This window comes from Protomyctophum parallelum, assembly GCF_964188405.1.
Source record: "Protomyctophum parallelum genome assembly, chromosome: 17".
Lineage (NCBI taxonomy): Eukaryota > Metazoa > Chordata > Actinopteri > Myctophiformes > Myctophidae > Protomyctophum > Protomyctophum parallelum.
This window is the reverse complement of record NC_139719.1, coordinates 18,915,016-18,932,515: the sequence shown is the minus strand read 5'-3', so window position 1 is coordinate 18,932,515 and position 17,500 is coordinate 18,915,016. Positions and strand designations below refer to the sequence as shown.

Genomic DNA, 17,500 nt, shown 5'->3' with positions numbered 1-17,500 from the left:
TCTCGACCTTTGCCCAAACAAAACAAAACAAAACAAACACTAGCCAGCAGGCATGTCGTAGACAGTAGCATAGCGTTAACCTATTTAACCAACAGAAGAACACTAACATTATATTAACCAACTACCTCAAAACAACAACATTACTCACGCTCTCACACACAAGATGACGCCGTTGTTATACAAACAAAGCTTCTTCCTCACCGCGTTCAGTCTCTCTCTGACCCGCGTGGCTCACTGCTCCACCGGCAGAAATATACCGCACATCGCCTCGTATTTCGGCACCAAAGGCCGCTACGAAGAGGTGAAGTCTCACCTGCTGGACGACGGTATCCTCTCGGTCGACGCGTCCGTGCTAAAGCCGCCGTCTGCGACCGACTGCAGGCCGATCCATCTGACCGCGATCGTGCGCCACGGCAGCCGCTACCCCACGGTGAAGAACATCAGGCGGATGAGGAGGCTGCACGAGCTGGTGGTGAACGAGGCTGCTGGCTCCGAGGGTTGGCTGGAGGAAATCAGAAGCAGCTGGGACATGTGGTACACAGACGACATGGACGGTAACAGTCACTAACACATAATATAATATATGCCCTGAAATTAAATCTCTGTGTTTAAATCATGGGTCCAAAATCCCATATCACAATATCTTTGACCATATTGTGGGGGTGAATATTCTTTCACAAAAATATATGTAATATATTTAATAATATATAAGATTTTGATAAATAATCGTCAGTAGGGAAAGGCTAATAATAGAATCGCTAGAACAGTATTAAAGTTCAGAAAACTACATCAATTCACTATTGTGATAAAAAAATAAAAATAACACTTGTTTTGGAAATATGTAATTCTAGCAGGATTTCCATGCAGTGTTGCTCAACATATTACATGAGTGACAGTCACTGACAGATGCCACCGTTGCCAGTCATCTATAAGTCATATATCATAAATGCTATGTAACGTTTCAGTTATCCCTAGAACGGCTCTTGTTGTTTTGTGCCAGAACTTTCACATGGTTATAAAACTAGAGGACCATATTTCACTCCACGTCTTTGGAATTATTTAAAGGTATATTCAGTGATTTCACTTAATTCAAATATCACTTATTTTTTTGTTTTGTTGTGATAATCCTCCCTACTATAGAGTGTGCTGACCATATAAGGAGTTCCTCCCTGTCCCCAGTTAACCCCTGGGGGTCAAAAAATCTTAGGTTTCGTTTTTGACTCTCTATCCTGATTGGACGAAAGGCTGGGTCCCACAGCCAAAAACGAAACCTAAGGTTTTTTGAGTGAAATCACTGAATATACCTTTAAGTACAAACGGAGCATTTATCACATGTAGGCCGCCAATCTTACGTCCGAATAGAAAGTAAGCACGACCGTTCTATGCCTCTGAAGGCTCTGATACATGAACATTTACGAAGTTAATTAAATGATCACAGGCTTTCTAGGTCTACGTTTCAGTCTTCGACTTACTACAATATGATTTATTTAACTCGGTATGTTTTGCATGTAGGCCTAGTTACTTTTCTACACCATTTTGTGTCACTGTGTGATTACTCTACCTCAGTGGTTGTCAGCCCTTTTCCATGAGCATGTGATGACATTTAGCTTTAGATTTTTATTTTTTGTGATCAAAATAACAATTCTTCTACAATCTCTAATTGTGTTGAACTTCTTGTAAATTAAGTAATGCAGATGTTTAACAATAATTGAACTCTTGAGAGTTAAATATCTATTAGGGTCCCTTTGGTTACCAACTCTCCATCATTTAGCTGGGGACCACCTGGAACCCCCTCAAGGACCACTGGTTGAAAACCACTGCTCTACCTGTAGTATTGTTGTACTAACCAGAGCCATAGAGTAAGACAGTTACGCAAACTGCGTTCACTTCATGGGGCCAGTCCAATGGCGGCTCTTCTACATAGACTTCTATTGAGAATGGGGACAACAAATGGGGACAAGTCCTGGACCGGAAGTAGGCAGAAATGCATTGGACCCAGGCGGCAACAGCCCAGCTTTAATGATCTTAAAAATCCCTTTATCTTAGATTGTTTTGTAGTAATCGTACAACAACATAAACATTACAGAGACTTTAGTTGTTGCATACACATGCCTAAAATAGCTCTTATTTGCGCCGCCCTTGTTGAAAACAACGTAATGTATTTCAAACTCCAGCTTGTCCCTCTCCAGGCTGTATGAACAGCGCTAAAGTGCTTGGTTTCTGCCCCCCCTCAATACCGTAACTCTTCTATTAGATGGCTCTGGTCTGATCTACGGCCGGTGAACGTGGAAAACGGTGCTTGATTAATTCACAGTTGAACGTGTCCTCTCTCTCTCTCTCTCTCTCTCCCTCTCTCTCTCTCTCCCTCTCCCTCCCTCCCTCCAGGCAGACTGGTGGAGAAAGGGAGAGACGACCACCGGCACCTGGCCACGCGCCTCGCCAAGCTCCTCCCCTCCCTCCTGGACGAGGCCAACCTGAGAGAAGGGCGGCTCAGGTTCCAGACGAGCTCCAAGCACCGCTGTGTTGACAGCATTGAGGCCTTCCAGCAAGGACTGCATAAACACTGGGGCATAGACGGTATGGGAGACTTGGAGATCGAGGGAAGTGTGATGTGATGCACAGCAGCCACGTTGGAAAGAAATTGGACCTCTACTTTGTACTTTCTTCTTCACAGGTCTTGCCAATCATTCTGGGCGGGAACCCCTTTTTGTGTTTTAAGCATTGTGTTATACTTTAGCTATTGAAAAAATAGCAGATCTACAAGCTCGTAGCTATGATCTATGATCTTGTTGCGAACGCAGTGAGCCACTTAGTATGACAGCAAGGGCTGAATGTCTGTGTGTCACGCTGTTACACCACCCGCCCGCCACCAGAGGGCGCAGCTAGACAGCAAGGGCTGACGCAGCTAGACAGCAAGGGCTGCAAGGGCTGAATGTCTGTGTGTCCTGCTGTTACACCACCTGCCGCTGCTTAACAACGACACTGTCTGTAACTTGCTCGCTGTTACACCACCCGCCGCTGCTTAACAACGACACTGTCTGTAACTTGCTGTACTAGGCCCAACATAAAAATAATACTGTCACAACGACACTGTCTGTAACTAGGCTATGTGTAAGTGTGTGCATATGGGCTAACGTTAGCTAAGCAGTCACAGTCCTGTTTACTGCTGCTCAACAACGACACACCAGAGGGCGCAGCTAGACAGCAAGGGCTGAATGTCTGTGTGTCCCGCTGTTACACCACCCGCCGCTGCTTAACAACGACACTGTCTGTAACTAGGCTATGTGTACTAGTGTGTGTATGGACTAACGTAATTTATTCTAATTGTTATTGCAATTTACGATCTGTGTTCGCTTCCCGCGTTCTCGCGTCTTACTTGTAGATCTATGAATGACATAGAAATATGGGTTTTTCATCAGGATTTAGAAAGCATAGAATCGTCCTTGGGTCTAAATGGGTTAAGGCTCTGTTCCATTTAGTGTAGTTCACTCTCTGTTCACTCTCAGAGATTAGTTACACACCTGCCATTTGGAACCCCCTCAAGGAACCTGGACCCCCCCCCCCCCCCCCCACTGGTAGCAGTGTTTTATTTTTTTGTGATTTTCTTTAATGTGATCCTGGGCTCTACACACCCTCCGCCAGCCTAGTCCCCACATATGGGGGACATGGGGAGAGCAACCGACTTGAACTCATGCTTCCTTCATGCCTGAGTGTCAGTTTAAAGACCAGGATTACTGCATGTTTTTTGTGAGGGTACCACTACCTACCCTAGGGAAACGGGGAGAACATGAAAACTCCACACAGAAAGGCCCTTTCGCCAACCCCGCCTCGGGTATGGGCACTGATGACGCGGAGGAGGGAACACGCCGCCAGCACCCACAGCGTCCCCAGCGGGAATCGAACCCAGGACCTTCTAGCTGTGTGAGGCGACAGCACTACCAGTAGCAGTGTAGCGGTAGCAGTGTTTTCAGTGAGCCAAAAATAACGTTTGACTAGAATGGAGTATCATTGGTAACACCTGTGAAGGAAGAAGGGGCCCAATTTCTGTCCAATATGGCTGAGAGCACAGAGATGTAAACTGATTATTTAAAAGGGGGGGTTGGATTTATAACCTGTCTCTCTCTCTCTCTTTCTGTCTGTCTCAGAGGTGACATACCGCCATGAGGTGAACGATGAACTGATGCGGTTCTTTGAGCACTGCCAGGGCTACGTCGAAGGGGTGGAGAAAAACAAGACGGCACTGGCGGAGGTGGAGAAGTTCAAAGGAGGAGAGGAGATGGAGAGAGTGATGAGGAGGGTGGAGCAGAGGCTGAGCCTTCCTCGCCACCGCCTCACACCGGGTGAGATGTGACCTCGAATCAATGTGGTTATTATTATCTCTGCCGGGCGGAAATATTACGTTCGCCCCCTGCCTGTCTGTGTCGGTCAGTATTTCCGCAGCTGATCTCGCAAACTACCTGACGGATCAGAGTCATGTTTATTCTGCATGACTGCCAGCAGGACACGGTCTTCGATTCCTGAATATTTCTTCAGGTTTGGAGTTTACAGTGGAATTGGCCAACATATCAGCTTCATGGATAGGCTCTGTGCACAGCCATAGCGTGACAAATGGAGCCTCTTCCTTAATTCCTTCGCATGTCTTACCAATTACACTAAGGAAGGCTCTGTTCCATTTAGCACAGTGATTCTCAAACCTCTTAATTTCAAGGACCCCCGTAACTCTTGAGAGTGTACAAATGGAACCGTATCCATAATGGGCCATTTCAAAGCGCCTCAAGGAACCATGATGAGGGTACCTGAACCACACTTTGAGACCCACTGACATAGCAGACTCTGGGCTCAGTTTGACCAGTACCAGAACAGGGCCTTCATTAGTATCATTGGTAACACCTGTGAAGGAAGTGTAGAAGAGGCCCAATTCCTTTCCACTATAGAGCGTCGCAGTCCCGCCCCCTCGAGAGACCCAGAAAAGAAATCCCCGTTCATTTTCCTCATAGACTTTTCAGAAAGTATTTATTTAAAGAAGTTTACGCCGTGGACAAAGCCAACTCTTGTCGTGACCAATTATGACAACAAACACAATTTCTCGGGCCAAACAAAGAATTAGAAAGTAGAAAAAAATGGCAGGTTACAACACTTTTTTTGTTGTTTTTCTTCTTTGTAATTATTTGTTTGGTCCAAAATATTGTGTGTGTTGTCATGATTTGTCACGACAAGAGTTGGCTTCGTACGACGCTTAAAAGGTCTTTAAATAAATACGTTTTGAAAAGCCTATGGAGAAAATGAATGGAGAATCATTTCCTGGGCCACTCGTCGTTCTGAAAGGGGGAGGGACTGCGACACTATGGCTGCTGTGCATGGAGCCCATTGGCCAAGGCTTCGCGTAACGCTTATGCCACTCCACCAATATAAGTGTCGGCACGTTGCACGGAGACTCCCTTTCAACCCGTCGAAGACTCTGCTGACCTTGCTGTCCCTGCACAACGTCTCTCTGAGATGTTGTGCTGGACGGTGCACCTGAAAGGAGGACCGAAGAGGACCCGCCATGCCGCCGTGGCCGTGGGACAGAGCGTCTACTCCTTCGGCGGGGACGGAGACACGGACGACATGGACCAGATCGACGTGCATGTCTTCAATGCGGTGTCCCTGCGCTGGACGAAGTTGCCCCCGGTCGGTCCCGGCAGAGGACAGCGCCGTCCGCCCGAGGTCCCTTACATGCGCTGGGGCCACACGGCCGTGCTGATCGAGGGCGTCGTCTACGTCCTGGGCGGGGTGGGCGTGGTGACGCTCGAGAAGTGCAACGTCCTCCACGCGTTCGACGTGGACACCCACGCGTGGTTCAAGCCCCGGATCTCCGGGGCGGTCCCGGGGCCGCGGAGGAGCCACTCGGCCTGCGTCTCGGGGAAGGTCATGTACATCTACGGAGGATACACCCAGCTGTCGGGGCGCACCAACGACATCCACAGGCTGGACACGGCCACGATGGTCTGGTCTTCGATCAACGCCAGAGGCACCCCGGCGCCCGTGTCACTGTGTCACTCTGCCACCGTCATTGGGACAAAGATGTTTGTATTCGGGGGCATAGCGGACAAGGACGTCCCAAACTACTACAACAGCATCAGCGTGTTTGACACGGATACCAACTACCTGAGCATGCCCGGCTCTGCACAGCTTCTTCCAGAAGGGCGCTGTTGTCATTCGGCCTTCGCCTACAACGGAGAGCTGTACATATTCGGCGGAAACAACTGGAACCACACCTTCAACGACCTGTGGAAGTTCAGTCCGGGGACTTTCTCCTGGAAAAAGGTCGAGCCCAAGGGCAACGGCCCATGCTGGATGTCTAGGATGTGCTGCTGCACGGTGGGAGATCGTGTCATCCTCTTCGGAGGAGACACGCCCGATGACCTGTACATCTTAGACCTGTGTCCTAGTTTGAAGACGTTATGCAAGCTAGCGGTTATTCAGTACAGTCTGGAGCGGTCCGGACTCCCACATGACATCAGATGGGAAATGGCATGCATGACTACCAACGGGAACTGAAATGTACGCGTGTTCACTGCCAGCAAGCCCATACAGAAAACTATGTAAACGGCAAAGAATACAAGTTCCAGGCAATGGAACAGAAGAAAAGGAAAGACGGATGAGGAGATCGCTGCCCTTATAAAGGCTTCCCTTGTTTAGATTGAAAAGAGAGAGCGCGGGAATGTGCTCAGTGCTACTACCCAGCAGAAACGACGCAGCATCATACTGAAGAATAGAGAAACCCTGCTACCAACTGAACTGCCCACGGCAGATTAGTAAGAATAGAAAACGGATTATGGCCAGTTGATAAAAGAATATACAATCACAGGAACAAGACCGTTATGGAAGAGGACTTAAGGAAACATGTGGGGTGGAGACCCTTGTGTGTATTTTTTTTTTTTTTTTTGCTTTTATGTGTTTTTCTTTTCTTTTGTTTTCGTGTTTGATTTGTGATGAGGCAATGGCCTTTATCTCCAAATCTTCGCCCGGAATGTAATTTCTGGTCAAAACAAGGTTTTTTCAACGGCCGACAGCCGGCGCTGTGATACTCGCGGTCAGGTTTTTTATGCACCCAGCAAGAGAACAACAACCGGACAAGACACCACAGTGACCACACACACTATTACGTCATCGTATCATCCGGTTACGGATATTTGGCTGTTCAAAATAAGGGTTGAAAGGGGAAAAACCTTGGCAATTTTGTGATAAATAAATACTTAAATAAATCTGGGGGGAACCTTATACTATGCCATCAAATATACAGAATAAACACTAAATTGTATCTGTCATGGGTCAGCCCGTGCCCTATACAGTACACACACACACTCAATCAATCAAATGACTAATAATTTACATCAGCTGGATTCGTAGTGGCTGTTCAATAGTGTTGTGTTTTCTCTATGACGGCTTTGAGGGTTTGTGTAAATACAAATATTGGCTGATGATTGGCAGATCACCCCATAGCAATGATTTGATTGGCTGAGCAAAGTGCATATTGAAGATAAAAGTGAGGGCAGAAAAGTGAAGACGCCAAAAGTGATTGGCCGGAATGACATTTGTGATGATTTGATTGGCTGAGCAGTGAGCACGGAATGTGATTTATGTATGATCTGATGATAAGAGCGCCTCTCACGACAAGTGTGATTTGTTTGTGTTTGGCGACTGAAATATTTATTGAAATGTAGGTATAGTCTTCAGGCTTGCAGGTCTCTCTCTCTCTCTCTCTCTCTCTCTCTCTCTCTCTCTCTCTCTCTCTCTCTCTCTCTCTCTCTCTCTCTCTCTCTCTCTCTCTCTCTCTCTCTCTCTCTCTCTCTAGCTGTTTATTCCTAATTTACTTTTGGCCAGTCTTAGTAGTTGTTTTTGCATAATTCGCTACCGGATTCCACTGTTACTAATCCTGCACCGACTGCTTGGAGGTAAATAAAAGGCCCAAAAAAACGTATTTACGGACATGTCTACCTTTTGCTGCCTTGAGCCCACCTTTCACAGTATCCATAGTAATAGGTGGTTGCACACTGGACGCGTTTTTCGGGAAGAATCCGAAAAATGCGCTCGGTGTGTGTGGGGACCTTAAATGTACTTATTATTAAACCCAGTATTCTCTCTCTCTCTCCCTCTCTCTGTAGACCTTGTAGAAGCAGCATTCTTCCTGTGTTCCTATGAGTTCTCCATCAGGGACCTTCTCTCTCCCTGGTGTCAGCTGTTTGATGTGGAAGACGCTACGGTGAGTCCGTGACGCACCGCCAGGGCGAGGAGCCATGTATTACTGTATGTACTGTACCACAACTAACATGTTGTGCTGTGGAATGACGTGGAACAGTCGAGAAGGGCTTGTGACTCACTCGTGTGTGTGTGTGTGTGTGTGAGACAGGTGTTGGAGTATAAGGGGGACTTGAAACAGTACTGGAAGAGAGGCCATGGTCACGACATCAACAGCAAGTCCAGCTGCTCTCTGTTTCATGACCTGTTCGCCAGACTGGATCTGAGCACTCAGTACAGCAGGTCTGATGCACACACACACACACGCACGTACGTACGTACGTACGCACAGGTTTATATTACTCTACTTAATACTTGTGAGGTCGTCAACATTTTCGACAGCGATTTTACGCTTAGCCATTTTAATCGGAAGCCTAAACCGAAACGAAAAATAGCAGATCTACAAGCTCACAGTGTGTCACTGCGACACGTCGTGACCTTATAGATTAGCTAATCTGTCAGTGCATGACACTGGCGCCCAACTAAGTATAGAACATCATCATCATCGTTTATTCCAGCCCCTAAATCTAACCTAAAAAATGTCTTAATTCCTAATCTTAAACCCAACCATAAAAGTCTATTTTTTCCCCCTCTTCTTGTGAGGACCAGGAAAGCTGTACAAATGCTACTACGGTATAGAGCGTCGCAGTCCCCGCCCCCTCGAGAGACCCGGAAAATAAATCCCTGTTCATTTTCCTCATAGACTTTTCAGAAAGTATTTATTTAAAGACGTTTACGCTGCGGACAAAGCCAACTCTTGTCGTGACCAATCATGACAACAAACACAATTTCAGGCCAAACAAAGAATTAGAAAGTAGAAAAAAACCGCAGGTTACAACACTTTTTTTGTTGTTTTTCTTCTTTGTAATTATTTGTTTGGTCCAAAATATTGTGGGTGTTGTCATGATTTGTCACGACAAGAGTTGGCTTCGTACGGCGCTTAAAAGGTCTTTAAATAAATACGTTTTGAAAAGCCTATGGAGAAAATGAACGGAGAATCATTTCCTGGGCCACTCGTCGTTCTGAAAGGGGGAAGGGACTGCGACGCTCAATACTCGTGGGGACATTTTGGTCCTCAGCGGTATCGTGGTGTGAAGCGCACGCGTTTCAGACGGGATACCGTAAGTGTCTCTTTGTGTTTTCAGGTCGGGTCAGACGTTGCCCGAGGCGGTGACAGTGCAGGTTGGACACGCCGAGACTCTGCTGCCCCTGCTCTCCCTGCTGGGCCTGCACAAAGACCCCACGCAGCCCACCGCCGCCAACTACCACACACAGCACGGTAGGGCGTTCACTTCTAGTCATTTCTAACTAGTTTGACTAGTTGTATCCTGGATAGTAGACCTCATTTCCTGTCGGAATCAGTTGAGAAACAAAAAACAATTTTGTCCAACCTCTGCCATTTAATTATTGGACTAGTTTGGGAAGTGTTTGTTCCCTCTGATCCTCGAAGCCACCACCATTTACTTTTGAGTATTCATGCCTTGTATCCAGTGTTGTTTTTGGCAGCAACTTTCGATTTTAGTTTAGTCATAGTCTTTGGACTGAAACTTAGTGTTAGTCTAGTTTTAGTCGACTAAATGTCATAAGATTTTAGTCAACTAAATCTACAGGTGATTTAGTCGACTAAAATGTGTTTTGGTGGGCCTTGATGCCGTCGTAATGAGTGTTTTTACATTTGCTGAAAATAGCTGATCTACAAGCTCTACAAGCGTCGCGACGCGTTGTGAGCTAGTTTTTATTTGTCTAGTTTTTATTTGTAGACGAAATTGTCAGTATATTTAGTCTTAGTTTTAGTCATCGTAGCTTACTTTTCATTTAGTTTCCATTCGTTTTTGTCAGTGGAAAAAGGTAGTCGACGAACATTTTTCGTCTTAGTTTTAGTCGACGAAAACAACACTGCTTGTATCAACGTTTTTTTTTACGTTTTCCTCTTCCAGACAGAAGTTTCCGCAGCGGTCTCATCGTCCCGTACGCCGCCAACCTGCTGTTTGTCCTGTACGACTGCCCCCGCCACGGCACCAGGCTGCAGATGTTGCTCAACGAGTCGCCGGTTCGATTCCCGGGCCTGGAGGAAGACGCCCCGCCGTACCAGGATGTGCGGCGGCGCTACTCGGAGCTGCTGGGCGGCTGCGACTTCACCAAGGAGTGTGAGGTGGAGCACAGGAAGAACACCGAGCTCTGAAAAAACCCACGTATGGGGTTGTGCACGCTTCTCCGACACACGCCAAAAGTCTGACATGCACAAATCACCCGTCGCTCCCGACACACGTTGGTCCGACAGGCGTTGCGTCATGCTTGCGGGTTAGGGTTACTGGGTTAGGGTTTGGGGGTAACGTGTCGGTCTATGAATGACTGTCAGAACTAAAGCCTGTACCCGTAAAGATTCTCTTATTTGAACTTAACGGCTGTCAAAATGACAACATTTAAGTCGACGACTAAGGGCCGATTCATACTCCTATTTTAGAGCCGAACAAAAGTCGGTTCGTCTCTGTAGTGCCTACAATGTGACGTCATTTGAGGTTCGGGGGGGCGGGTACCGTCCTAAAGTCGGCTCTTCGGTGCTACTGAAAATTTCGGACGAGCCAAAATAATTTCGGCACTAAACAGCGGTAAAATAGGAGTATGAATCGGCCCTTACTTGTCATACAGTTATACAGTAATTGCGATTAACAATTTAATTGGGGTTTTGGCATTGAACACTGGAACATACTAAAGTATACAAAGAAATGCAATAATCATATACTTCCCCCAGTGCAAATAGCTGATCTGCAAGCTTACAAAGTGGCATGTGTAAGCTGCTATTTCCTCTATTTTTGGACAATGTTTGAAAATGTGAAAAAATCTTCCAACATGGAAAAGATTATGACGATTGTGTAATCAATGTGACAGGCCTACAGTAGAGTGTGCAAATTGATAAATTAAATGTAGTGGAAAAAGTTATATTTTTGGTTATAACAATTTATAAAATGTTGTTTTGTCAAGTCAAAGCTCTATATACGCATTCTTAATCCTTGCTATAGTGTTTGTTCTGTAACAGGGGTCTTTAATAAACATAAATCTAATATTTATTTGACCATTGACAATACAGGGCTTTGTATGTGCGTTCCTCTGCCACACGCGCGCAGACAACATTACATTCACAGAAAACCACAGTGATAAAAACACATAATCGATTAATTACGATTAGTTATTAACGGCTAACTTCTTAACGGCGATTAATTGATTAACGATTAACTATTAACATCCCTACGTGTCCTTGTAGGCCAGTCAATCTAATGCCCAAAACCACACCAGCTGCAACTACTTGCAACTGCCATGGGGAATAATGGTTGTAGTAGGTTTTTTAGGATCATTCAAATAACATAAAACATTGTCAATGAAATATTTAGTGGATCATGGTAAATTCAGGGGTTGAACGTTGGGGTACCATTAACAACCTGTATAAGGCAAAATAAATAATCAAAATATTTTTTTTCTGGGGGGGACCCTGGAACAAAACCTTTTCAGATGGTGGGTCAGTGGCCAAATACACAGAAAATGTTTGAGAACCACGGATTTAGAAGGCATTTGTAGAATCGGCCATAGGTCTTAATGGGCTGATATTTCAGCTCAAGCAGAAACGAATGCCACATGTGCAAACGTAACGTTCAGCGCCACGCCGCTTCGTTTCCTCATTTATTACAGCTTTATATTTATGGTTGAGTGGGTTTTATAATATATTCTCTTATCTTTCATTCAACAGACATTGTTGTTTGTAGAATGATTCTATTCTTTTGATTCTATTTACAGAGTGTTTTTTATTTGATGAATGGTGAATATTATTGTTTTAAAGACTTCTTTAAAGAACCTTTTCTGGATCTTTGTTTTAAAAACGGTGGTTAACTTCTCAACGTTTTGTGGATCAGGGCCCACTTGAAAATCGTCCGGCCACCCATCTGACCACTGAACACAGGGTCAGATGGTCCGGCAACCCATCTGACCATTAACACAGGGTCAGATTGGTGGTCCGTGAGCTTTTCCAGAGTAGGTTTAATTCATGTCCCGGCTTGGATCAATGGAACATTTTAAGTTCCTATTCATCGGTATCACAATGAAAACGAATTGTAAAAAATAAACTAATACCATTCCTTTTTTTAAATATATATATCGTTATTTTAATTAATTTTTCAAATCTTTTTTTTTCTTTGCCAACTATTTTATTTGGGTAGTGTTTTATTCTATTTGTGTCTTTCGTTGCACCTTATTATCTGCCTTTTGATTCTATTTACTGTGTTTTTATTTTATGTTTTAAAAACCTTTTTTGAATCAGGATATTTTATTATTAATTTATGGTTTTCTTTTTTCGTTGGGTGGGAGGGGGTAGTCACAGGTTCAATCCCCATCAGTGTGTCTTGTCAAAGTGCTCTTATTGTAGCTGCTGACTCAGGATGAGTTATTACGGCTGGGCGATACGACTTCAAATCAGTTATCACCACCATTGTACCACAACGTAGGTATAATACAGGGTTAAGTAATCGGATAATTGATTCAGTCGATTATAAATCCATTGGTTTGGTTTTGATCTAGGTACTTTCGTTTAATTGCCCAGCCCTGTAGGATAAGTGTCAGATGAAGGCCTGGCTAAGAGGAACACCTACCTATTGAAATTTGTCTGTTGACTAGAGTTCATGCTTACTCGTCAGCTTATTCCGATCTTGCACTTGTAAGTCACTCTGGATAAGAGCTTCTGCTAAATGCCTACACTGTAAATGGTAGAATAACTCTAACGTAACGTAATAAATCTACGTTCTCTGTTCGAGTGACGTTTAGATGGAACTAGGCAAGTGGAGACTTTGCCCAAACCTTTTTTGAAATCATGTTTTTGTCAATGTGTCTTATAAAGAAATGGAGCTCTTTTTACAGTTGAGTGTAAGGCCAAGTATACACTACTACCACTAAGTGAACGTTTGTATCGGTTGAGGTTTCCTGTAATGTCTTGAAACGTGGTGCCTTGGATATTTTTACTCAATAAAAGCTTTAAGAAAGAGTTGTATGCAATTTCATTGTCATAATTGAGCTGTTATTCCAAACTTCACTTTACAACATTGTCTCGCACTGCACATCTATAAATTGCAACAGATATTGAGTTAAAAGAATACTGTGATGAAGTCTCATTGTCTTTTGAGTCACTGGTTAATAAAATGCCTCCAGCATCCAGATATTAAATTATTGAGCAAATATGTCAGATAGAAAATAGTGCGCCCTCTGCTGTTTGTTTCCTGCACAGCTTGCCATGAATCTGTTCGACACACTGAATGCTGAGGGAGACAGTTGTAGGAGAGACACCGTAGGAAAGCTGAGAGGGAGACAGTATCCACACTTTTCCTGGGCTGTGTGTGCTCCAGTTCCTGTCGATTTGATCGAATAAAAGCCACTGGTCAGATGACCAATGATATCCAATGAAATCAACAGGAACTGGAGCACACACAGCCCAGGAAAAGTGTGGATAGGAGAGACGGCAGACGGACAGCTTGAGAGGACTGTGTGTTTTCTGAGGAAAGGAAATGGATGAGTGAGTGCAGAACAAAAACAAGTCAAATCCACCGTTTATTTCCCCGACATCAGAAGAAAAAGCACATCAGCTTCAGTATCAAACCAATTAAGCCAAACTTAAAGACCAGATGATATGTAGAATGTCAGAATATGTCAGAAACCAACAATGTAGGCCTAATATTACCATCATTTTATACATACTCAGAGATTGACAAAGTAAAAAATAAAATAAAACCCCCTTTCACTGAACCGGCTCACCAAGGTTGAGGGTTTGAGTCCCTCTGCAGGGCTTGTAGTGTTGTGTTTCAACGCTGCGCGGGATTGGCTGAAAACAAATGGTCGCTTAATTGGACGAGTGGTGTTGTCGCCACACAATTCAATTAAATTCAAAGGGCTTTATTGGCAACGGTGTCGCGTGCCGAAAATAGCCATCCTGCAAACTGTACTCCAGCTTACATTGGTGAGTCAGCACAGTCCTCTGGTCACTCTGGTTCTCAAAGTGGGGTCCGGAGAGCCACAGGAATCCTTTGGGGAGGACCAGCTCGGGGTCCCCAGCAAAATATATAGCGTCAAAATCATTTTAACCATATTTTATAATTTGACTATTAAAAAAAAAGAAAATGTACAAATTTGAGCAATCATGAAAATGATTTCTCTCTCTCTCTCCTATATTTTAAATTAACTATGAACTCAAATCTTTGCTTCTAGAGGTCCCTGTCACAGCATTTTATAGATTCCATGCATTTAGAAGCTGGAGGCTCGTTCCAAGCTACAGGCGTTCACCGACAGATCAATAATACTTGAGCCATTTTGGGCGGGAACCCCTTTTGGTGTTTTAAGCATTACGTTTAGCTATTGAAAAATAGCAGATCTACAAGCTCGTGCCGCGCTACGAGCTTGTAGGTCTGCTATTTTATTTTTTTAATCCTGAAAATGTGGTGCAAATCATATATTCTTTCAGAGCGAATGTTTTAAACTCAAATCTTTGCTTCATGGGGAGGGTCCCTGCAGGAATAACATATTTTCAGATGGGGGGGGGGGGGGGGGGGGGGGGGCGGGGGGGTCAGCAGCCAGTTACATATAATCTTGGGGGTCGTTTGACATGAAAATGTTTGAGTTTTTCAGAAAACTGTCAGGATTTAGAAGGCATTTGTAGAATCGTCCTCAGGTCTAAATGGGTTAAGGCTCATTTGCACATCATATCACTTGGAAAAAGGAACAAAATGGACAGCATACTCTGACACCACAAACATTTTTTTACCAAAAAACCCTTATGTAAGCAGTAAGCAACCCTCATACTGGAAAAAACAAACACACAATATTGATAATTAAAAAAAATAAGATTCAGGATTTGCATCGTGTCATTGCTATTGTGCCACTTCATCAAAGAACAAAATAGCCTTAACACACTGTCCAACTCCACCTCATTCACACACTTTGAAAGGACATCGGACCATACTGAACAGAACCGTCAGAAATATAGTATATATTATGAAATGTATGACACCTATTTTTCTTTACAGGGTGTCCTCGTCGGATCTATTCTCCGTGTCTTTTAGCCCAGTGGTTCCCAAAGTGGGGTCCGGGGACCCCCAGGGGTCCTTGAGAGAGTTCCAGGGGGTCCCCAGCTAAATGACAGTTAGGAACCGAATGGACCCTTATGGGTCTGTAACTGAGTGTACAAATGTTCCATTTGTAGAGTGAAATTAACTTTGATTTTACACTATAAATTGGGGCTCCCAGAGATAGAAATGCCTTTAAATGGGGGTCTGTAGTAGACTAATATGAATATCAAACTGGGGGTCGTTGAAAATAAACAGGTTGAGAATCACTGCTAGAGCCGTAAACATATTCTCTTATGGAAGGTCCCTGGCATATCTTTACAAATGGAAGGGGGGGGGGGGGGTCCGCGGGCTAAGTAGTGTCAATTTGGGGGTCATGAAAAAGTTTGAGAACCACTGACTGTTTTAGCCGTTTCTCAGCTTGTTCTCATCTCGATCACTGCCTCTCCCGTGTTGGACATATCAATACCCCTATATTTATTTATTCATGAGACAATGACAATACAAAACAATATGATAGCCGTGGCATGTAAACTATTTACAGTACATGTTGGGGGTAAACGTAACAGCACTCAGGCTAACTGTGTGTGTGCGTGCATGCGTGTGTGTATTCATTAGGGGACTGCATATAATATTTGTGTATACTGCAAATATGTACAGTATGTGTGCATTTTGGTTTTATATATACAATATATTGTGTGTGTATTCTGTATGTATTTACACAGTGTGTGCGCGCGTGCGTGTTTGGTGGTGGCGTCACAATCATTTCAACCATATTTTATATTTTTGTCTGTTCAAAAAACAGCGGACCTACAAGCTCATAGCACATCTCCATGAGCTTCTGCAAACTTTTTTTTAAACACAAATCTGTGCTCCTGGGGGTCTTTGTCAATAAAAAGCAAGGCTTTTGCACACCTCCAGGCGACGGGCGCGTAGGAGGAGGACATCTTTATAAGATAGCCTGATGAAGGTCCGACAGACATGGCTGTTCCCTAAATACACTGTTCAACTGCATTTGAAGACAGTCAAGTGTGCGAGAGATTTTTTTTTGTCACAAAATACGTTTGAGATGCAGGCACTCATTTTGGGGGGTCGTTGGCATGAAAAAATGTGAGAATCACTACAGCATGTACAGAGCGTGTGTGTTGGGCATATGTTGTGCATGTGCGTGTTGTGTGTGTGTGTGTGTGTGCGTGTGTGTGTTCAGTCCAGGGCGGCGTGCATCAGGGCTCCCTGGCCCCCTGCTGTTTTGGACTTCTTCATCTTACTGATGGCCTTCTGCAGGTCTGACTGCTGGATGGGACGAATGACCATGTCCTCTGATCCACTGGGAGAGACACAGAGAGAGAGACAGACAGAGAGAGAGAGACAGACAGACACAGAGAGAGAGGGACAGACAGACAGACACAGAGAGAGAGAGAGAGACAGTGAGAGACACAGAGAGAGAGACAGACAGACAAAGAGAGAGAGGGACAGACATACAGACAGAGAGAGAGAGAGAGAGAGAGAGAGAGAGAGAGAGAGACAGAGAGAGAGAGAGAGGGAGGGAGGGAAAGAGACAGACAGAGAGAGAGGGACAGACAGACAGAGAGAGACACACAGAGACAGAGAGAGACACAGAGCGAGAGACAGACAGACAGACAGACAGACAGACAGACAGACAGAGAGAGAGAGACAGACAGACACAGAGAAAGAGAGAGAGAGAGAGAGAGAGAGAGACAGACAGACAGACAGACAGAGAGTTGGGGTAAGGATGAAGAGAAATATATTAAATATTAATTTAAAGTGAGCGTGGGAGATGACATTTTCTGTCGACGCGAACAGAGGCAAAATAAACGCTGCAACTACTTCTACGCAAATGCAAGGACAAGAGTGGACCTGAATCATTGTTGTGCGTGTCGGCCATACAGTGTGCTCCAGTAGCTTCCATGTTTAGCTACTCCTCGGCACGCGTTGAACAGGCATGGAATAGTAGTAGTGTATAATGTCAAATATAGTACCGGTAAGTAGAACGATTTGGGGGTGGCACTGTGTGTGTGTGTGTGTGTGTGTGTGTGTGTGTGATACCTGTCATGTTGCGTGTGCACAAAGTCTCGGACACACAGCAGTGCGGCATCGCGACACAT

The 17,500-nt window shown here is 44.7% G+C and overlaps 3 protein-coding genes across 4 annotated transcripts in view; 2 read left to right on the top strand and 1 right to left on the bottom strand.

The window, feature by feature from the left end:
* The first annotated feature begins 31 nt into the window (after positions 1-31).
* On the top strand, positions 32-10,480 carry minpp1b (multiple inositol-polyphosphate phosphatase 1b). The gene is made up of 7 exons (XM_083788087.1): positions 32-554; positions 2,386-2,577; positions 4,146-4,340; positions 8,148-8,245; positions 8,393-8,523; positions 9,426-9,559; positions 10,218-10,480. Exons 1-7 carry the CDS (start codon positions 164-166, stop codon positions 10,460-10,462), a joined length of 1,386 nt encoding a protein of 461 aa, XP_083644213.1. The 5' UTR covers positions 32-163; the 3' UTR covers positions 10,463-10,480.
* Positions 5,497-6,540, top strand: LOC310874064 (kelch domain-containing protein 3-like; the record flags this gene model as incomplete). Its single annotated transcript, XM_083786730.1, has 1 exon — positions 5,497-6,540. One exon carries the CDS (start codon positions 5,497-5,499, stop codon positions 6,538-6,540), a length of 1,044 nt encoding a protein of 347 aa, XP_083642856.1.
* Positions 10,481-14,869: 4,389 nt separating the features above from the next.
* atad1b (ATPase family AAA domain containing 1b) overlaps positions 14,870-17,500 on the bottom strand; it is a 14,259-nt gene continuing 11,628 nt past the window's right edge. For both annotated transcript variants that reach the window (XM_083787977.1, XM_083787978.1), the window contains exons 9-10: positions 17,442-17,500; positions 14,870-16,701 (exon numbers count right to left, since the gene is read on the bottom strand). The exon at positions 17,442-17,500 is cut by the window's right edge and continues 72 nt beyond it. In XM_083787977.1, coding sequence (XP_083644103.1) covers positions 16,578-16,701; positions 17,442-17,500 — 183 coding nt within the window. In that variant the 3' untranslated portion in view covers positions 14,870-16,577. The remainder of the gene's footprint in view (positions 16,702-17,441) is intronic.